Genomic DNA, 24,359 nt, shown 5'->3' on the forward strand with positions numbered 1-24,359 from the left:
TAGCAAAATCAAAAGCTCAAACACATCAAACGAATGGAGAATAACTGCCATATTCCGGACTTGGTACAGGCATTTCCGTATATAGAAAATGAATGACTAAACCTGGTTGTTTTGCTAGCTAAAATGTTCACTTATATGACCGTTGCATAGAATTCCATTATATTGACAATAATTTGTGAGCAAAACAAACCATCTACGGTGATCTATCTTATTCCTTGCTCTCATTTACAGCAGCAGAATAGATTTTATTTAGCTTATTCTGTTTCATTCTAACTCATCAAGTAGTATGTGAATTTCAAACAACTTAAACGTTTTTCAGTCTTTTGACATTAGGACTGGTTTTAAAGGAAAATAACCTTTGTATGTAGCGTCTTTAGTGGTTTACGATAGTATGAACGACTGCTTACTTTTGTCGAAGACATTTACAAAGTACACTACAACGTAACAGGACTGAAAATGCAATGACTATTTATTATGACTGTTTTGAATAAAAACTAAGTTTTTAAAAGCTGCTTTTCAAACAAATTGTCTTCTTCATCAACATCTGATCATGCAAAACATTAAATATATCTTTTATTTAATCCATCGCACTTCAGTGTTATCCCCTTTGGACTTCGGCGTAACTATCAACAAGATATCGTCTGCGAGATAAAAAAAAAAAAGCACGTCAGCTTTAAACTATCGCATTGCAGCGCGACCATCGCAGTTCAGATTAGCATCGAGGGTCAGATTACCATCGAGGTTCAGAGTCTAATATATGAATGGAATTTTTCTTTTATGAGTTTTATTAAGATGTAAACGCAATGATCAAAGCAAAGATTGTATTTGGTACATAACTGATTCAAACTTAAAATTTGCAAACTTTCAATAAAACAACACTATAAGTTTTGAACGTCCGTAGCACCTTTCAAGAAATACCTACATCGAGAACGCACAAAGCAAACATTTGATAGCCAAACATGTATAAATACTTTATTGTTTAAAATATCGTACACAACATTAATGCTAAAGAAAGTTTTTGGTTTATTATATTCTTAACATTTGAACGAATGATTTTAGTGCAGAGCCCAGTGGCCTGTTGTAATTGGTGATGCGATTTAATGAAATACATATGTGTCTATTAAACTAGTAAGTATCTCTTTGATTGTGAAATAAAAGGAGCGAGCCGTGAAAAGACTAAGTATCTCCTGTTATCCATGCATAACCCGCTATGCAAGTTCGTACTCATTAAACAAGTTACAATCAAGTTGTACCATGTACTTAGACTATTAATGAGATATTACTCCCAAATACGCTGTTATATCAGTTGCATAACTCCATAGAAACATCAAACTCATTTATAGTGCAGAAATGCGATAAAGAACGGCGATTCTTTGATTTTGATGGGTTTAGTGTTCCCAACTTATTGGCCTTCCAAATGTTTCATAATGATGTTTAAATCCAGAAAAGCGCTTTGGACGTACCTGTTTATTAGCCTGGTATCGTTAATGAGTTTGTATAGGTTTAGATACATCACTGACTTTCAAAATGTTAAGGTGTGACTGTTTCTAGTTTATAGAAATGCACTCTGGAAGCACGGAATCTATCAACATTTTTTTTTTTTAACTTTGTCGGTCTCTCTCTCTATTTCGACATTGACCGTGTCACCTGTGTTTCTCGAGATTAAAAGTTTTGAAAACTAAAAATCATAAAATTAACAATTTAATAGAATGAATAGTGTAGGACCGAAAACATTACTAAACGTTGTTAATAAAAAAGGGCCATACATACGTGATATGCATTCCGTAATTTAAAATGTTTTGCTAAGTTTGACAATTGTTACAGCAATTTAAAAAAAGAATTTCCCTTAAATATAGAATGTGCACTTATACATTTCGACAATCATTCATTCCAAAACATAATTGCACCCTTTAGAATAACATCTTTTGGATCTTCTGCAAATATTGTAAAGTTAGGATATCTTTTTTTCAAATCATTAACAAACATATTGTCAATATGTTCTCCAACAATATACAAAACGCCAATTTCAGAAACCGATTCATCTAGAATCTTTGCTAATACTTGATATCTATATGTTGTTAAATTGACGAATTTCTCCTTAAATAGTTCATTACTTATCTTCACTTTGTCTGATACAAATTCTACATCAGACGAGAAAGTAGATTTTTTTATTGCTTTAATTATTGAAGTGCCTTTGGTGTGTTTATAACGATCAAACCATTTCCACGGAATTCGTATTTTAACTTTTTCGTCTCCTTGAATATGTTCCAATTGCAATTGAAAATTGTGAAGGGGTTTCATGTAGTCAAACGGATGTTTTTTTTTTAAATGTTGTGTAACCTCTTTAGTAAATAAACAAGTGAATAATCCAAACAAATCCTCAGAAATACCTCCATATTGACTAAACACAGTAGTTTTCATTGTGTAAGTATGTTGTTTAACTTCCATTACAGTTGAGGTAAATGATGTATCTGAAATTGTAAAAAAGTGAAGCTGACCCAAATGTACTTAAGAGACAATATAAAAATAAGAAACAAAATGGAACTTTGGAACATCAACATAAAGACAGACATGCATATAATTAGGAATTGACACTGTTCAGTTCTTGAAAAGTCGTCTGTGGCAGCAAAGAAACGAGAATGATAAATCTGTACAGATGAAATTCAACATGCATTTTAAATTTGGGAATATTACATAGACACAAATGATGATATTGACCACGGCATGCTCAATATATATTTAGTAGCTATTGTCGTGTCGTTTTTTCTCGTTTATGACTGCCAAATACAATTTTTCTAGTATTTACATCACATAAATATATTCACTAAATGACTATAGTGGTACTAGCTAAGATGAAATAACGTACCGTTCTGAAGCATTATACATTTTAAACATGTAGGTGTGTTAAAATTTTCGTTGTTTACTCTTATATGCGATATTTATTCTTGAAACATAATCTACAAACACTTGACAATATTTATGAGAAGCAATAGGTGTTTGTCGATTTCTTTTCTTGCTTAACTTAAAATTTGATACAAAGACCAACCTCACTGAAAGCTCTACATGGCACTAAGCACTTGCTTTAATAGGATTGTTTGCTACAAATACTGTTGACTACATAGCTGCTGGTAAATAAAACATGCTATAACGGACAAATTTATTTGACAAATGCCTTCAACAATCTCTTTGTTAATATACATAAGCTTAAGGCCTCTTCTGAACATTTGAAGGTCCTTCTATGCATTGGTTACATAAACTACACAAAACAACCAGTAAAATATCTTTTCATCTCGGCCTCTGGTAAGTTAAGTGTTCTACTAATCTTTCAGTGCTTTAAACTAGTTCCTTATCTACTTTCAAAGAACTTATAGTTAACTTTTATAATGAAATATATGAAAATAGTGGAATGAACTAGTTTTGGATGTTTTAGATAAATTACGTTCTTTTGATGGCAACCGCAGAACAACAGGCTCCTGACTTAGGAAAGGTGCATAAAAATGCAGCTGATTTAAACGTTTTAACAGGCGCAAGCCTTCACCCTAACCTGTGACAGTAGTGTAACATTTTAACATAAAAGGATACACTTTAGAATATCAACTGAAATGACTTAAGTCGATCAAAAAGACATTTAAACAAAAACAAGTAAACATACACTGAACGAATAAGTTTGACCGATGACGTTTTTGTACGTTTCGGCAATACAATTTATCGACAGGTTGTATGTATTCATGTGGGCACCAATTGCGACTCTTTAATAGCAGACTTGTTCTTGTACGGCTATGAATTAGAGTTTATGACCAAACTCAGTAAAAATCCGTCTAAATTGCATTTAATTGATAAATTCAACAACACTTACCGTTATCTTGATGATATTTTTTCGTTAAATATTCAGGAAATTTCTAAATATACTGCCGAAATTCACCCCAAGGAACTTACTTTAAATAAATCAAATATTAACGGTTATTACTATCCTTTCCTAGATTTAGATATTTCAGTTTTACACGGAAAACTCTACACTGTAATTTACAACAAAAGAGACGATATTTCGTTCCCTATTTTTAATTTTTCTTTTTAGGATGGTGGTGTTCCTTTGGCACCATCTTACGGTGTTTATCTATCACAACTCGTTCACTATTCCTGTGTTTGTTATGACGTTTTAGATTTTAATGAACGTAATCTATGTATTACTGATAAATTATTAAGTCAGGGATTTCTTGAAACCTTTACTAAATTCTTCCATAGATATAATGATTTGGTTTTGAAGTTTGTTTCTTCCTGTAGAAAACTTATTTCAAACGGGATATTACATCCTCATTTTTACAGAGATGTTGTATACCGATCCCGGAAATTTAGAAACGATCCGGGAAAACTTATCGATCCTTTTAATAAACTTATTATAAAAGGTTACCAGTTCAACAATGTAATTAGATCTTTGAATATTGTTTTTATAGGTATTAATATTGATTCTGTTATAAGTAAATTAAAATCAAACTAAGTATTATTTCTATATATATATGCACATTCATGGCTCTAAAATCTGTCGATACCTGTATCCTGGTATGGAACAAATTCATGTTTTTCTCAGACTGTTTATGACGTCTTTACACTAAATCCATTTGATATTCGATGTGTACTGATTGATATTTAAGTCTTAGATGCATGACTATCAAATCTGTACTTAGTGTCTTTTTGTTGTGGTGTTCACGTCCACTCTGTGTTTTTGCTAGATGTATTTCTATTTGTATCCATCTGATGAGTTAAGCCTTTTTCAACGGATTTTTTTAGTTGGTTCTTATGTTGTACTGCTACACCACGGTGGTTGGCGTCTTCAAACGAGTTTAACCCCGGCAATTAATTCTGTATGTGCCTGTCCCAAGTGAGGAGCCTGTAATTCAGTGGTTGTCGTTTGTTGCTGTGTAACATATTTGTTTTTCGTTCATTCTTTTTACATAAGTTAGACCGTAAGTTTTCTCGTTTGAATTGTTGTGCATTTGTCATTTCGGGGCCTGTTATTGTTGCCTATGCGGTATGTGCCTTGCTCATTGTTGAAGGCCGTACGGTAACCTATAGTTGTTAATTTTTGTGTCAATTGGTGTCTTGTGGAGAAGTAGAAGTGTCTCATTGAAATTTATACCACATCTTCTAATTTTTATAATCACGGGCATCTTAGAATATTTAACCTGATACACAAAATGTGTATGTTTTTCTATTACAAATTAATGTACACTATAGCACAGATTGAAGGAGGACAAGTCATATAGTGCACCATGGTGTATGCTGTTAATGAATAAATATTCAATAACTTAATCTAAAAGGTATACATATTTAGATGTCAAGTACGGAACACTGCGGCATCAGAGACACATTAAGTGATTATAAGTATATAACACGGAATTGACATGCATACTTAGGAAAGTCGAAAACTATGGAACATCTGAAAAAACCTATTTGTCAGTCCAAATGAGACAAGAATTGGAAAATGAGAGTATTCGAACAATTACTGAAACACATATATATATATATATACTTGTATGATAAATATAAATTGTACTTTGTCTGAAATTAAGCCTAACAATGTAAGTTCTACAGATCAAGTGGAAACATTTTTTTTTGGTTCTTCAATGAGATGTTTCTATCACATCAATGCAAAACTACCTGCATCGTATCCAACACCCCTCGATTACATAGGCTCTTCAAAAGAGATAGCTCCCTTTGGTCGAATTGATATTTTCCCATGTCGGTTTCATACAGAGTTAAAACACGGCACACTGTTTACCTAAATGCAGATACTGTGGATTCATTTATTTTCGTGGGTACAAATTTTCGTGGATTAAGGAAAACTTACATGTTCGTGGATATTTAAGTTCGTGGTTTTGCCGAAGTCTGCATACAAGCCTATAGAAAATATGTTATTCGTTGGACATTTAATTTCGTGGTTCACCTGTACCCACGAAATCCACGAAAATTGGTATCCAACGAATAATAATGAATCAACAGTAATACATATTTAAGATCAGCAACTGGTGTGCAAAGGCTTAATCATGATTATTTGCTCTGCATTTTCTTCAATGTTAAATATCACTGCGTCGTCCCCTTTTTTTGTGTATATGGATATCCTAAATAAATGTTTAAAACGATGAAAACTTTATCTTTTCGAGCGATTTTATATTGTTTTGCAGGCAATAGAAATTTCGCATAAGTTCTAAGTCGATAAAGAATAATGTTATATAGACTACTAAATAACGTTGTCGGAGAAAATGAGTTACCTTCAACATCCAGAACAACACACGTATAGCTCTTCTTTAATTCAGGGCCTTCTTTGTTAAATAAGTTTGAAGAATGTTGAGTGTAAAATTTAAGTACAACTTCAGGTGCTTCTAATAAAATAAAATTACTTGAGATTCCCACCTAAAAAACAAATACACATAAAAACATAAACAAGGACAACACGAATAACTAACGATTATGAATAATACAACAAACCAGAACATCCATTGAGACCCTACGCATACGAACACATTCTAAGAAACAATGACGAACAACAACACAAACAAAACATGGTCCATTTTGATTGTTATGGTGCAGGCTCAAACAAGGAGTAAAACTTTGTTAAACTTGTTTCAAGATCCCACAAACCTCCCAATATATCTTATAATACCATCATATGTTTCATTACGAATGCGAATTGGATATCGCTTGATATCAACTCGAATTATTTCATTTCAGATTAATAAAAAACGAGACTTCGGCGAGTTTATTATTACTATCTATGCCAAACAACGAGAGTTGTAATCAAGCGATATCCAATTCTCACTTATTGGTAAACCCCTTTTCTCTTATGGTGACACTCTCCTTGTGTCAAATTAAAAATTCCGCGAATCATTTATCTAGTCGTTTGCACATACATGTACCGGTATGACGCCATATGTCCTGTTCCGGTGTCAAGCTTTATTATCAGACATTTTGAAAAATTTTTGTATGCTTCAACATTTGACAAAAAGAAGATTTGCAGGTGAAATGTTTGAGTTTTTGTATAATGTTGAAGAAATCAAATTATTATGTCCGAGTCATGGACAAAATGTACATCAACTTAACCTTTGAAATCCATCAATGTTCTCATGAATAGCCAATGGAAATATTGTAGAATCGTCTCATGATGCTGGATCAGTCAATAAAATTAACGCAATTTACGTACCACTTTTTCGTATCACACTCAGTGTAGTGTGATATAAGAAAAATTTCTTCATACAAGAAATATATAACAGGCTACAACGGTTACCACAGAATATGTGATAAAAGTAAAAATTGCACATTATAACTGAATGTACCATCAGGACGATTACAACTGAAAATAGACCGTTCTTGATATGAAAGGTAGTGTTAGAAAGGGCGATCAGAAGGTATCTTAAATAGTCTGACAATCAGGCATTTAACAAATGAGAGAATTTTTAAGTGTTTTAATGTTTTATTATTTCTGTTGTCGCCATACTAATTAGAAGTAGAATGTAAAGTACAAATAAAATCTGATGTTATTTTTAAGGGAACTGTCTTATTTATTCATATTTTTTTTCAGGATGGGGAACTATTTAAAGCTTTACAATGTGTTGACGTACGGAAAACTTAATGTAAACAAATGTTTGTCGCCGTCTAGATGTCTTTACGGTATTTTTGTGTATGGTTGTTGTCTCATATTTCCTTTTCATAATTGAACAGCAAAACAATAACGATGTAACACTTACCATTTCAATGGCTTTCGTAATGAGACGTTTTTCCTTGTCTTTCAAAATAGCTGGTACAACTAACGTCAACATGTCAATTGTAAATGTGGTACATTCTTGATTTAGCTCTGTATGAAACTTGAGTTTTATTTTGCTGATAAAAGCAGCAATAACATCAACAGCTTTCATTTTGTGTCTGTTCTGTGCAATTCTTATTTTGATATTTCCCTCCATTATTTCCTTGATTTAAGTTTTAGTTTAATATAGATAATAAATAGGAATGAATATCAAAACTTTAACAATCTAAAATGCTTCTTTCAATTAAAACAATGTTCTAAGAAAACACAAAGATATTTTAATCTTAATCAAGATATTAAAAAGAAAGAGCAATAAAAATCAAAAGAGTTCATTGATTCTCCAACAAATGTATAAAAGATGACAAAACAGCTAATGAATAGTAAATAATATCAAATTAATGAATAATCGCGGTAACTAAAAACAAGCTGAAAGTTCTAAACATACTGTTTAGAAGCATGGCAAAATTCATTTTGTATCGTAAAAAACAATGCTTTAATTGTCACCATGGAATTTAAAACCTACATACCATCTGGGTTTCGAAGAAGAAGGAACATTTCATGTTATACATGTTATAGAAAGTTACGCGAAATATATGTCATAACATGAATAAGACATTTTTATATATAATTATAAAATGAAGGACATATTTATCATAAAATGAATGAAATAGTTATCATAAAACGAAAAAGACATTCATATAAATCATGATAAAATGAATGAAATATATATAAATATATATATAATAAGCAAGTCTAAAAGGGTACAACATCACCAAAAAAAAACCAAAAAAACATCATGAACAAATGTTAAATATTTCGGAGAACTAATAAATAAGATGTCAAATAATTCTTATCTTGACATGTGGTAGTCAAACTGAATTAATAATCTTGATCGTTATATAAATTATCACGAATCAATACGCTGGTAATTTTTTTCAATATTGATGTTTGGGAGGATGAATAAATTCCTTAATACTGTAAGATTCCTGTACTGAAGCCTAAGTTACAGGAAACAAGTGATGGTAGGGACTAATTCTATGTTTTTTTTTCATCTATGCCCTCTGGGGAAACTGTCCTTAACTTTCTAATTCAAAAGTTTCCAGGGCAAGTCTGTCGGCCCTTGACCAACCCTCGTTGTGGTCTATGATAGTGATGGTAAGGTTTTTGAGATCAGCTTGGGCGTGCCCAGGTGATCTCAAATGACGATTTATGGGGAGGTCGGGTTTGCAGGTGAAGTCACTTCGATGACCATTCATGCGTTGGTTGAATGGCTGTTATGTCTCGCCAACATACTGCATGCCACATCGACACTGAAGAAGGTATACAACATTCTGGGTTTTGAAAATTACATTGCAATATATAGTGTATACGGACCCAGTGGGGTGGATTTTTCAGACATTATATATATATATATATATATAAAAGTCTAAATTGAAAACAACGTTCAAACCTATGATTGCGTTGGATAAAAACCGCAATTTTTATACGTGTGCATGTAAAACAAGTTTCTTGGTAGAGGGGTCTAAATACAGCACAAACAACATTTTCCAAAAGACCAAAAGAGTGAAAAAGTATATTGTAACAAAACGCATTTGACTAACAGGTCGAACAACAGATGTTCTTAAACCCTGCTGACTGCCATTGGCGATTGCCAAATAAATTGATCACCAGATTTAACAAAATGGATCTTAATATTAATTTAATACCAAACAGAAAAATATTAACTTGCGGAAAGATGGTATTCCACAAACTTGAGGTGCAAAAATTTGTACACCATATCCGGATTTCGACAATTAATGTCTCTTCAGTGATGTTAAGGATCGAAACGGTATTTGGAAGGCCATATAATTTACCTCAATTTAGGATAGACTCTTGAATTTTAAAGAGTCGAAATAAGATGAACGGATCATATAAACCCTAAGGCAAATATATATATATATGTGGCATGATTGTCAATGAGACAACGACATAAACCACTGAATGAGCTGTTAAATGTGGTGGTGTTGCAAATTTTATACCACCCATCCCCTAGCGAAGCTAATCTCATATGATCGACATGTAACACAAAAACAGCTAACAAGACGTTGAAAACACAAAGTGTGGATCTAAGAGTATTCACAGTTCATGATAGCTTGTTCACAGTCTAATACAACTAATGAAAGAATAATTCTGTCAAGACCACAAATCAATCAGCACGCATCTGATGGATATACTGTAAATTCAGAAATTATTGCGAAGTTTTTATTAATGCGAATAATGCGACTGGTTGAGTAACGCAATAATAAGAACTCGCATTCCGAAATCTTATACACATATCTTTATGCAGATGATTCTGAATTCGCAATAATTAATCTCGCATTTTTGTCTCTTCCTCTAAAATCGCAATAATAAATGCACGCAATAATTTCTGAATTTACAGTAGTCCATTTCGTAATAAATGTCTGAAAACAACATGACCTTATGAAGTATCAAAACAAAAATTTCGACCTGATGTAGAACAGTTACTTGTGTCAACTATATAGCAATAACTACATGTGTCTATATATTTGGTTATTTTTTCATAATTTTTCAATTTTATGAAGAAAACTTATTTAAAGGATCGACAAGTTTACAAGGAACTTATCTAGTGCTACACAAACAATATATGCATTTCGCCAAACCGCACTGAATTTCTGATTACTTTAAAACTTCACGCTATTGGACACATACTATTACATTTTTTTTCGTGCCAGTGCGATTGGTTCATTTAATTAATTGTATGTTTATCACTTTTTTTAAACTACACAATTGATTTAAATTTCAAACCCTATAATAAAGCATGAGTATATCTGGTAAAGAATGTTTACCTCTTGTTCCCAAAGTGTCGACACTAAGGTTGGAAAAAAGAACCAATTTTTACGATCCTTCTTTTGTATTTTCTTATAAAAATATTCTTCTGCTTCGAATCCAATGCTGTGAGTAGATTTGTCTTTATTGAATAAGATTGCTGTAGACGTATACTTGAGTTGACCTCGTTCTTTTGTAGACCATGTTAGCAGGGAAGATTTTCTTTTTTCCTTTGTTGAATCAGGTAAAAAAAAGGCACTTGCCGAATAAGTCAAACCAATATTGACTACTGCATTGATGGGTATTAGTACCTTAAATATTCAGAAAAAGTAATTGTTTAGTTATTGTTTTATCCAGTTAAAATTCTTAAAAAAATTATTCAAATGGGTTTTAATTATTTATTTATTTTGATATTGGCCGTTTTTTATTTACTGTATCCAATGTTGGAGTATTTGTCAGGTTTTCTAGATGGAGTACCTTTCGTAATGAATTAATGTATCACTTTTGGATGACATGTTCTTCAAGGTTATTTAGGTATACTATAGTAAATATTAACAATGTATAAGCTGAAATATATAACTATTCACTTGCATTGATTTGATATTGACCTGATTATCACATCGCGTTCTTAAAAAGTTCGTTAATAAATTATCAAATTATTGAGAATCTAAGGTTCCGACTCCCTTAGTCAAAGATGACCTTAGACATGTAAGAAAGATTTAACTATAATTAGTGGGTCCCCTTTGTTCATATTGCTCTTCGCGTATTTCGAGTCATCATTGACTTTAATTATTTGGACTAAAGCGTTCCTGGTGAAGGTAGGTAAAACGAAAGCTTCGGACGAATACGATTTTTAAAGTTTTATTATCTCTTTTTGTACAGTCCGAACAATGATTTGCGTTAATTTTCAGCTAATTATAATACCAGGTTAAATCCACCATTTTTTAAATAAGGAAACGAGTCAGGAATATGACAGTTGTTTTCCATTCATTTGATGTGTTTGAGCATTTGTTTTTGCCATTTGATAAAGAACTTTCCTTTTTGAATTTTCCTAGGAGTTTGCTATTTTTGTTATTTTTCTTTTTCCGTTACCATGGTAACCAAGAAACATGTTCCTTTGATTGTAAATCGCATCTTTTTTCTGTGCTTCTGTTATTCCGTAATGCTTGGTGTGTGATGTTTTAGAGCAGATTATAATACTACATTTATAACTTGATACCAACTTATATTAGCTAATGAAAGTATTCTTCAAAGTAAGGAGATGGGTTTATATATGAGATCTGCTCCTGTTTCGTAATCACATTTTTGAATAACATTAAAATTTATAATTATAGTCATTTCGTATCCCTACCATTCCATACCCTTGCAAAGTTAGTTCGCAGCCTGACCATAGTTCCTTGACCCTTTCGAACGTCATGGAATATTTAAATGTATGCCATTTCGTACCTTTTGTAATATATCTATGTATGCCATTTCATATCTCATGGAATTGTTATGTGCATACCAATTTAGTACTTTATGGAATATTTATATGTATGCAATTTCATATTTTATTGAATATCTATATGTATGCCATTTCGTACCTCATAGAGGATTCGTATGTATACCATTTCGTACATCATGGAATAATTATATGTATGCAACTTCGTACATTATGGAAGATATATCTATTTCCTCACAGCGTATTTATATGTGTGCCATTTTGTACCTCATGGAAGATTTATATCTTATGCTTTTTCCTAATATATTTGTCAAATTGAAAAAAACCAGAGCAGGTTCTTTGATTGATCACATAAGATGCAAATTCTTATGTAGACAATTTTGTTCATGGCTTTTTTTTTTCTTGTGTTACTTTTCATTGCATGTCCTGGAAAAATTAACTGATAATAACTATAAAAACAGTTGCTGATAATTATTCCTTTGAATGTTAATTAACTTCATATTTTGAGAGCTACAAAAATAGTTAAGAATACACACTGCGAAAATCAGTATATCAAAATCATTTTGTTTCGATGTACTGCTTAAATCAACCAATTTTTGGAAAATTGTACTACCGAAAATATTTCATTTATGTTATAAGATGCAACAAAAAATTGAAATAATTTCAAAATGTTTTATAACATAGTTAACCTATTTACCTTAAACAACACTTTTAACATTTTTAATATATTTTGTTTGAATGGACCAGTATGCTTTGAATATTAAACATTTTATAAACTTATAACGAGGAAGTATGAAGGTTATTTCCTTTTTTGAATTATTCATCTCTAGAAATATCACTAAAACCGATGTTAATTTTGAAAATATATGATACAAAATAGTAAACACGAATTTGGTATATACTTATTTACTTACTTACATGTATTTACTTATATAATGTACGAAATGGTTTATGCAGTTCGTCCATACGGTATGCAATGGTTTTGATCATTGGATCGACATAGTAAATGTTGGGTACGAAATGGGTAATTTTTGGTACGAAATGACTATAATTATAAATGTAATTAAAAAAACTACCAATATTTCGTATCTTCTTACTCTTGTACATGTATTTGTGCATAACGAATTATTTGCAAAATGTTACTATTCTTTTTAACTTAATGGTGAAAAACAAAACTGTTTGTTTTAAATTTTACTAGAGATGTGGAAGATACCAAAGAAAAATTCAAACTTATAAATCAAATGCAAAATGACAACGCAATAGCCTAAACAAACAAAACACTACCAAATGACATAAAACAGTCTACACAATAAAGGACCAGGCAACACAAAACCCATACAAATCGGAGTTAATCACAGGGGGTTCAATAAAGTAGACCAACACTACTCTACTTGTGGCACTCGTCATGTTGCTTATGTTAGTTCAAATTAAAGGGATAAGTATAATTCGTTGTCACATTCTAGAAAAAGAGGACGGGAATGGGGTTACGACAATTGGAATTAGAACTTATCCGTCCTACAAACTACAACTACAAATGAAGGATAACGTTGTGAAAAATTTGTTTCCGTAATTTGTCTTTTGAAACAATATGTGATTTTTTTTAATTATTTTATCTCTCCCATGCAAGTCAAATGAGATTCATAAACACTATCAAACATAGATATGCGTTTCAATCCATTTTTTAAGTTCTGACTATTTGTATTAAATCATTTCAAAAATATCGAATTGTGTATTATACGATTCACAAATTGTGCTCGAATTATAATTGCAATGATGAGGAGCTTTGTACATTGTTGCACCAACATTTCAAAATAGTAAATTGTTTGTTATGTATTTTATGATGTTTTTAGTAACATGCATTCTTTGTAAATATTATTTCAAATGTTTAATTATTGATGGGGATGGGGAAGAAATTTTCGGTTCAAAGCAACCACTTAACATTTCCCTTAGGATAAAGATAACATATCGAATGCAAGCATCATAATATTTGCGAATAAATTTATTTGCAAGTTATAACCTTTAATTCGAAAAATGGTCGATGAAAATCCATTTTAAAATAATTTTGATTTCCTTATCTTGTAAGATTTCAGATCTGTGAGGATATGCAAAGTTTGCTTCAGGTATCCTTATCATAAGAGAAATGAGGGTATAATAATCAGTTATGACTTTTGTGCCAAGGATTTGGACACTAAAACCTGATTACACTGTAAACCAATTTTTAACTTAACCGTACGCTTTGATCTAAACAACTCGAAAAAGTTTTTTTCAAACTTTGATATCAATTTCGGTCTTATTCACTTCGGTGAATTTAGTACCATAAGTATAATTCGTTTTCAGTTAATTAAAATGTGTCCGTCTATGTTCCAATTCTTTAGTAGAATGTAATTTATCTGTACGAAACCTCCAAAAAAAACTACACTCAATTGTTTTCAAAGCTACAGAACATACTCGGATTTACTGCCAGCAAATTTCCGCAAGGTACTTAATTAACAACAAATAAACTCTCAACAAGACGTCTTTAGTGTTAGAATTAAACTAATGTATTATTGATTTTTTTTTTAGATTTGATACACGGGTTCAATTAGAAAACAAACATACAATCATATACATATTGTACATTGTTTATCTACTTCTATTATTGTGAGGAGTGATGCTTTTTTTTGTTTTTATACCTACTCATCCAAAAAACATTACACTAATATTTGGTTTAAAATTTCAGCATACATATTTTAATTATTGACCAAAAAACACTTGACAGTAATGTAGACATCACAGTTAACAAATATAATCAATATAACAATTATCAATGGAGAATCAAAATGAATTTTGAAGAAAGATGGACAAAAAGACCAGCATGTCTGGCATATATAGATATGACATAGCTGTAATTTGGAAGCTAACGTATAGTTTTGAATGAAAAACATGTTGTTTCAAAATATTTTTTATTATTCTGTAGAGTCCCTTTGAAGTATTTTGTTACTTTTAAACGAAGACGGATTTGTCGTTTTATGATATTGGATCATGTATTGCTTGGAGTTTCTTACTACAAAATATATAGTTATGTTGTGAGTGTTTTGTTCTTATTTTTTTCGATTTGCTACGTATTTGGTCATAAATATAATAGAAGACGAATCAATTATAATAGACATAAGTGAAATGTGTTTAATATTACCTTTGAAGAATCTGTCATGTATTCGCCACTTTTCTTTTCATGTAATAGTATAACCTGCAGTTATCAAACACACTATATTAATGCATCAATGTAGGAACATGCTTATAAACAGTTATCATAAGGTGGTTCGGTCAACAATTACTCTTGGTGTTGATTTGTCACAGTCAATGCGTGTTATAATCTCCTGGTGAGTACTGTAGACATATACATAACTTGTGCAAAGAGTGTGCTTATTTCATTTTGTCATAAGGATATTATTATTTAAGCAGACTGTAAAAAAGTATCAATAAGAATATCAAACCCTGAGGTAAATTCAAAAAGAAAGAGTTCATACAACCTGTCAGAGTTCGACTATATCAACCAACGTAACGTACGGAAAACAACTGTCATCTTCCTGACTTGGTACAAGGGCATCAAATGATAACGAACTATTAATTATATAGCTCAAAACGAAAAGGAATCAAAAGACGAATATTATACAAACTCAACATAGAAAATTTAAACAGAGCAACACGAAAGTCATACGGTCGAGTTGATTTATCCTTCATATAATATTTCCAAGATTTCTCGCATGTTCTACAAAAGTAACGATGACAGTCATGCGCGAACGTGGTAATCACTAGTAATTTTCCGGTTGATCGACTATGTATGTATAAGAATAAAAACAATCATCTTTTCACATTATTTCCAGATTATTTATTGAATTTTCTGATATTTGTTTGATTTATTTGCAGTCACAGTGTCCGTATAGAGCATAAAAAAAACATAACAAATATTTGTCTTCCAAATGCGATTTCATATTTACTTTTGATCTAATTTAAAATTCTTCCTACAAACATAAAATTGACGATGATGATCATTTACGCCAGATTATGTATCAAGCTTATTACATTCTATGGGATCATAAGCGCCTAATTTCTCAAATAATTGTGTGTTATATTCCATTATGGCCAACGTTTAAATTCAAATGCGTCTGAAATATGCAGTTATTGAGAATAGGAAACCTACAAGCTTGTAGAATAATTTGCAGACAAAACGATTTGAGACCGGGGAAATGCAATATTTTAGTGCATAAAACTTTAAACTAACAGCCAGAATACTTCAGTATAATGTCAATGCCTTACTTTGCATAAGGGGAGTTTAAAGTCTTACGTTAGATAAAAACCGCTTCTTATTTTTGATGAAGCGGAAATATTAATACTTTTACCGTCACGGTGTCATTTGCTGAAAAATTTTCTTCCATATTCTCCACAACATCATATACGATAACTAATGCGGAAATTATTACTGTCTTCAAATTAATACAAGAATGCATATTAAAAGCAAGAAATTCGAACCAGCAATATAAATGAATTAGTTGTATACTCCCCTTCAATATTATCAATGATTATATAGCTTAGGTCTGTTTGTGGTTTGTCATTGCGAATTGTCATGCAAGATGTAGTTTCCTAAATTAGGAATCTGTATTGCATACATTGCGTACGTTTCCAAATATATGTGATTATGCAAAATATTTAGTTGGCATTTATAACTACAAATTCAGATACACTCTTGTTGTTTACTATCTCCTTACCTGTTCATCCTCATTATATACTTTTCTTTTTTCTATATACTGTTTATTTTCAGATTCTATAAGATGCAAATTATGTCAAATAGCTTTAGGCTAGAATAGCAACGTGAATTCAAAACGTATCTATACACCAAAATAATTTCTGTAAACCTTAAATTCAAGTTTTCAGAATTGTTTCATCGCATTCATAGAGATATTGTGTATTGCATTACAAGTTGGTGTCATTATAAATATGTTGTACAAAAATATAAGATAATGTCCGCTTACAAACACAATTTCATTCACATTACATTCAACCGTACACACATTTAAATCCTCTGTAAACTTTCAGGTTTTATATAATTTTGTTACGTTTTTCTGGCATGCCATTGTTGTTTACTATGTGAATGTAACCTACCGAATTAGACTATTTACCGGATTTGTAATAACATAAGCAACACGACGGGTGCTACATGTGGAGCAGGATCTGCTTACCCTTCCGGAGGACCTGAGATCACCCCCAGTTTATGGTGGGGTTTGTGTTGCTTAGTCTTTAGTTTTTATGTTGTGTCATCTGTACTATTATTTGTCTGTTTGTCTTTTTATTTTTGGCCATGGCGTTGTCAGTATGTTTTCGATCTATGAGTTTGACTGTCCCTCTGGTATCTTTTGTCCCTCTTTTACTAAATTCTAGATGTGTGTCCGTTTTCTGGATTCAAAGCAGTGTAGTTTGTGATCGATGATCACCAAGCAAATATTAGCTGTCGTTTAGTTTCAAATTAACGTGTGTGACAGCTGTTAAACAAGAGCAACAAGCATTACTGTTTGTATTTTGATAAACATGAACACTCAGAGTAAGTGAAACGTATTTCGTTGAAGTTTCTATGTAAAACAAAATTTCGTATACGATTTCCTTATATAATTTCTTGAAACATTGATTTCTGATTATAATTCGACAGCTTGCAATAACGTAAGATTCATCCTTATTTAAAAATTCACTGCATAGTTAGGTTTTGATATATTGACTCACCTTCCACAGTAGTCTTTGTATTTTGACAGTTGTTGTCTATGCTCAGAACTATCAAATATGCAACAAAAAAAAAAAACGTAATGCTGATCTAATGTGTATACAACATGTAGTAGTCGGGGAGTAGACAGGTCAAAACAAACAGCTAAAGGAAAGTTGTGTATTCATTGGGTGTTTTCGCAGACCACGACAGACCCATATCATACATTTATAATGTTAGAGTTCTTTAACTATGTTACGGTGATTTCCTTTTTCTTTTTAATTGCTCCTGTTGAGTATTATGTTAATTTGAAATTATGCCGACAGACACATACAAATTATACCGTTTCAGATATTTCGGAGATTTACGTTCTCATGTGCAAATGTTCAGGCAGCAGTAATAGTCAATGACATTATTATTGTCCAATGAGTCTTTGAAACTATTGACTGGCAAATATGTGGAATGAAATAAAACAAACAGTTAATTCTTTTTACATAGAAAAAAAAAAACAAATTACTCTGGTTTATTTAACAAATAATGTAAAGTATTAATTTAAAAAAAAAACAAAATTCAAACAGCAAATAGTACTAGTTATGGAAATACTTTTTTTTTAAAATTAGGCAACACTGAACTAGATACCAATCGTATATCCATTTCATACACTGCAATGATCTTCTTTTTTTAATTAAATAACTCTGCATTTATGTAGCGTTACACCGCTTACAAAGAGTGGCGGTTAAGACAAGTTCTTTTGATATTTTTCTCTAAATATATCTGTCTAATAAAACGATCCATCCTATTAAGATATCGTTGGTTATCGTCTGAATATTTGATTTTGTTTAATTTTTTTTTTGCATGATTTAAGTCGTTGGATGTCTCTTCTAAATTGTATCATGTTTTGTCATGCTCGAGATTTTTAAAACTTACTATAAGGTATAGGATTTTTTCATTGTTTAAGGCGATATGATGACCTATAGCTGTTACCATTTTCGCTTTTTTTCCTGGTCATGATTCGACTTTAGAAATAGTGTTTGATTTATGGTTATTTGGAAATTTTAAAACTATGAAGTGAGGGTTTCGATATATTGATTCACTTTCTAAAGGGGTCGTTGTACTTATCCAGTTGTTTACTGATGATAATGTTAGGTTTTCGTCCCCTTTGTCATTGTTCAGAACTATAAATTATGCAAAAGAAATACAAAGGAAAAACTTATCTTACAATAAATCAGTTGAATTTATTTTTTGTTGTAAGGAGAACATAAAATGCTTATCTTATGTGTATTGAACGTCTTGAAGTATCAGTATCATGAGTATTGACTTATTAAAACAAACGGCCGAAGAAAGAGTTTTTATCATCTGTTGTCGTTTTCACAGTCACCAAACTGTTCTCTCATATTAATTTGTAAGACATTTTATTTAATTGTTTATGTATTATTTCGTATCATTACAATATCACAATGCCATAAAAAACAATACTTAAAACACATCAATTGCCATTGGCATATGCCACATGAAACACTTAACGAATAGCTTCAACCTTTGTAACATCATCTTTTAAAAAAAAAACGTATGAAGATAATTATAAGGTATAAGGCAGCTGATCTCCTTAACGATAAACAATTTTCTTTTACTATACAAAAAGTACCGAATATCACAGATACAATGCAGTAGATTTTAGAATATTACCGCGACATAAAAATGACACCATATCATGATTACTCAACCACAAAATACTCACAATTTAAAAACCGCATAGCATAGCTTTACATGTAATCATTAAATAAAGTAACAAAAGCAAATTAAACATATTGAATATATTAATACAATGTCTGAACAGTTCAGTAAAGACGTTAAACATTGATATTTTCAATTTTTGTAGCTGTATGCTAAGTTTATTATATCAGAATCATGACTTACTATTCGTCACTGTTAAAGCCATGATAATGACTGCGACTGAAAATGTAAAAAACAAAAAAATACACATGGATAACAGTATGAGCATACATACAACTACGCCATTTTTCTAACCGAAGCGTGATATGTTGCATACTATCATCAAATAATGAATAATTACTTTTAGGTTGCTCGCAAGATACATCATAAAGTGTTGTTCTGCTTGTTTCCTTCTCCTGTTTTATTCATAAAAGAAAGGTTAACTATATCAGAAATATAGATATATGTTGTGTCACGATCTTCTCTTACCAATTGTCATTTATTCATTTATTATCTATCAACAATTACAAATGTAGATATTAATATACCTTTTCAAACGTGATACAGACAGGACTATCATAGTAAATATTCATTGTATAGTATTGCATTTTAATAAACATGGTGAACTAAAAACAGAAATAGATTTACATGTTGTAAAGCATAATGCTGATTCCTGAATACTTGAGCATCCAGAATATCAGAAATGACAAAGGTAGAAAAATATTATCTCACCTACAATCAATGTGGATAACAATATTTTAGGTGTTCCAGCTTCTTGGATGGAGGGAACATACTCTAATTCTGCCAAAAAAATTAAGTGTTTTCTTTTGAAATGTGGGACAAATAAATACGAATACAATCAGGGAAAGTAAAACAAGAAGTGCAGTTAAAATTGCAATTTATTAAAACACTCTAAAAGAGGATAATCAAATTTGTAATAATAAACGGACAACGCCAAGAACAAAACCAACGAAAAAAGACCAAAAGAGCAGCTTAAAAAATGAATACAAAACATTATTGATTTCATGTGTCCGAAGCGCTATCTGGATTTACCTTCATCAGGAACGTTCAAAGCTGAATATTTGAAAGCCGAGGATGTATAAGAACCGAAACAGTTGAAGAGTTATATAACCAAAAAGTACATAAAAATAGACAAATTTATCAAAGGTCAACTTTGCCTGAGGGAGTCGAAACTTTAGTTTCTTTACAATTTCTAAATTTCTATACGGACAATTTTAGAAAGGTTTGTAATAAATCATAAGTACTCAAATTGCAATATAGAAAACTAAAGATTGAGCAACACGAACCCCACAAAAATCGGGGGTGATTGAATTATACCATGATCATTTGGTCATCCTAACGCTTGATCCTCAACATCAACTTCAATCGAAATTAAACTGATTACTTTTACAAGATAGGCGGCTCCTTTTATGCTTGCAGCATCCGTCATTCGAATCAACACTTAGTCAAAGTGTCACATTTGACAATAGAAAACAACCGGTAAATTTACCTATTACATGATTTTACTAACATAGACACATGATAGAGGTAAACAATAACAAAATCATGACGATGACGTATTGAGACACAGACACAACGTATCGTGAGTAATGTTTATCAATATATATATGATATATATAAATGTATTACATGTCTATTGTGTCTAAATATCTTTTTGTAGTTTTGAAAAAAGGCAGATTAGTTATGTTACAATTTGATCAACAGGTATCACCACAAGAAGAGACATACGGTTAGGATTTCATAAATGCAGCTAAAGGATTCTGGAAGTATTAAAAATGTTTCATGGTCTTTCAATGACAGCCTTGAATTTTGTTTCAACAGTATAGAACAAATCGGGTTACAATCATTTTTCTTTCAAAATTCAAATTACTCGTATATAAAACTGGAAAAAGGGTAAATTGAATTGTTCGAAGAACCTACACCGATAAATATTTATTTGGTTGTTTACAGAGATATGATGTCAGCAGGCATAGTGTTATCGTAAACTAATAAGATATAATTTTGTGAATAAAGTGAATCCTTCTTTTAATTGTCCCATGCAGGGAAATTATATGTTATGTCCACAGATATAAATTCCTTAAAACACCATACATATCTTTTTTAAATAAACGAATAATTATTAACTGTATACTTTACATTGGAATTAAGATGCATCCTTTTGTCTGCTCACAATACGTTTGGCACAGTAATTGTTATTAGAATATGTATCGGTACAACAGCAATATGTATTACCTTTGAAATGCATAGATTTGTTCATTATTTTCGTCATATTTCTGTAAAAAAATAAGAATCGACACAACATATTAGTAATTATCTGAACTCCTATATATTTCTAGGGATATCATTAGTTAAAAGTAACCGCGTGGAGACCGTGTATATTTCATATGGGGTTAGTAGGGCAAGGTCGATTTTAATACACGGTTAGTAGTAGTGTTATGTTCCTTTATAAAAACAACATTGCGTTGATGAAAAATCAGAAACGTTTCACCAGGACAACAGATGAAGAAATTGGTGATGAACGATTATAATTAATGCAGAAAACACATTAAAAGCTAACAAGTATTATTGGCATTTGTTTTTTGTAGCAATGGACATATGGAAGTAGTGTCTTACCTGAAGACTTGAACACTTTGATAGGCGACTAGTCTAAATGCAACATGTTAAGATAGTCGGTAAAATAAATTCGTTACCCACTATATATATCGTATTAGGTCACTAGCACACTATGGAACTAATATTATCAATAAACTGAATTACAAATCTTACATCTCTTAAGTGTTTATAACTGTCGATATGATCCTCGCTACGATATGTCTTCAGATAAACAAGTTTCAACTTAATCGATTTGCATGAAGATGTATGAAGGACAATGTTAGTTTTTGCAAATGTAAGTTGTTGCATTTTTTCGCATAAAACATAAACCTTTTCTTGCGACTTCAACCTTAGCTCAATTATTAGACAAATTAACAAGTTCTGCATTATATGATACTGAAAATTTTGCTATCATATATTTTTATTGGTGTAATTAAGTTGATAACGTTTTGGGGATTTTCTGAATACTTCTTAAAGCTTGCTTTTACTAGAATCAGGAAATTGTGATAAAAATGAATTATTTCCAAAGAATTGTTACACAAATTCATAGCCAACGTATATAGAGAATATATTCGAAATGTTTTTACAAACATCCGCTTGCGTTATATATATTAAAACAAAAAAGTTTGGAATGTCTTTCGAAACGATAGAAATATCCAAGAAACCAAAATGTCCAGTAAATGTCCAAAATTTCGACCCCATTTTTCTCTAAAAGTAGCGCATGACATATTTTAATTAACTAGGTGAAAAATAGCTTGTATGCACATCTTTGTCAAAAATTCACCGTGTGATCAAAACTGTATCGTTTGCCCTTAAACACCATCTATTAATTTGAGCTCAAATTATATTTTCTCCGTATGTCTTGCAATTTAAATAGACATTACATCTAAGTATAAAAAATGTGTATTCAAGACACTGATCTCGCTAATTGTGTGTTATTTTTGTTTCTTTTACAGAACGATAGTTTAAAATAAAAACAAACTGCATACTTACAAGACGGAGTTATCATCTGTGCAAGACGAATTACCTGATATTGCATGACTACATTGATAATCTTCAATTGATACATGCAACAAAAAAAAGAGTAAACGAGAACTAAAAAAAATAATACGTAAATGGGACGATACAGAGGAAAAGAAGAAATGTATTCAATACAATTAATTTGTTTTATAACACAATGATTCCTCCACATTACACATTGAGTTGGTGGTGGCCAACATGAATGAGTAAAATAAGTAGATTAAGAAAAGTAATGAATTCGAATCTAAAACAGAATACATTAATTTCAAAACAATAAAAGATGAGCAATTAATATCACAGACAAATATTTAAACATTTTCAGTATATCATCACGTTGCATTTTCTAAAATACAAGAACGCAACCGTGTGCAGTTATAGAGTAACTTATTGCAGTTATCTGATTATTGAACTACACAAACAAGTTTTCTTGTATATTGAACAATACGTCGTTCAGTATTGAAGTACAAACGTTTTTCTGTTATAGAATATATATCATAAATAATATGAAGCAAATTGTGCTTTTTTGCATGAACACTTCGAGGGAAAAAATGCAAAATCTACAAATTATGTATGTTTTAGTATAATTGCAAATTGTACACCATATTAATTAGAAGACATAAAGACACGTTTGAATGCATGTTGCCGGTGTGTTTTTTTTATACTTAATCGACAACTAGTAAAAATTAATTGGATTAAAACAAATAATTAAGTATTGATTGCAAAATTATCAACAAAAATATCTATAAATTACGGCTGTATTAACTTACACGTACCTTTTTCCTCAATGTATGTATCATTTACATGAAATGTGTGTTTGTTTTTTCCATTAATTTAAGAATGTTCTCGTTACCTGATGAAAGAGTATAATTCGATAAGCATATCTTTTTATAGCATGTGCAGTCTTCCGTAGTTGGTATGCAATAGCAATGATTTCTTGGAATGTGTAAAAAAGCGTATCCTTGAGCATGATCACATCGACAAATATTGTCACTCGAAGCTGAACCGATATCATACATAATCTGTCCAAGTTCATAACATCCTGATTTGGCAAACACACATTGGCTGAGTTCATTTGACCAAAACTTAAAAGGTTGATAACGCCATAAATTGCAAGGAGTGTTCTTTCGATAGACCCCGATCACATATTTTTGTCCTATATAAAAATATAAATTATAGACATTTGTGACTACATAAGAAATAGTTCATATCGCAACGCCTCGTTC

General features: G+C 31.1%; 1 protein-coding gene across 1 annotated transcript; it reads right to left on the reverse strand.

Moving 5' to 3' along the window:
* Positions 1-1,688: 1,688 nt before the first annotated feature.
* Positions 1,689-11,089, reverse strand: LOC127715351 (uncharacterized). The gene is made up of 4 exons (XM_052221384.1): positions 10,642-11,089; positions 7,740-7,958; positions 6,267-6,408; positions 1,689-2,471 (listed from the first exon to the last, which is right to left on the reverse strand). The coding sequence occupies exons 2-4, from the start codon at positions 7,950-7,952 to the stop codon at positions 1,882-1,884; spliced, it is 945 nt and encodes a 314-aa protein (XP_052077344.1). The 5' UTR covers positions 7,953-7,958; positions 10,642-11,089; the 3' UTR covers positions 1,689-1,881.
* Between the last annotated feature and the right edge of the window lie 13,270 nt (positions 11,090-24,359).

This window comes from Mytilus californianus, unplaced genomic scaffold, assembly GCF_021869535.1.
Source record: "Mytilus californianus isolate M0D057914Y unplaced genomic scaffold, xbMytCali1.0.p SCAF_9, whole genome shotgun sequence".
NCBI lineage: Eukaryota > Metazoa > Mollusca > Bivalvia > Mytilida > Mytilidae > Mytilus > Mytilus californianus.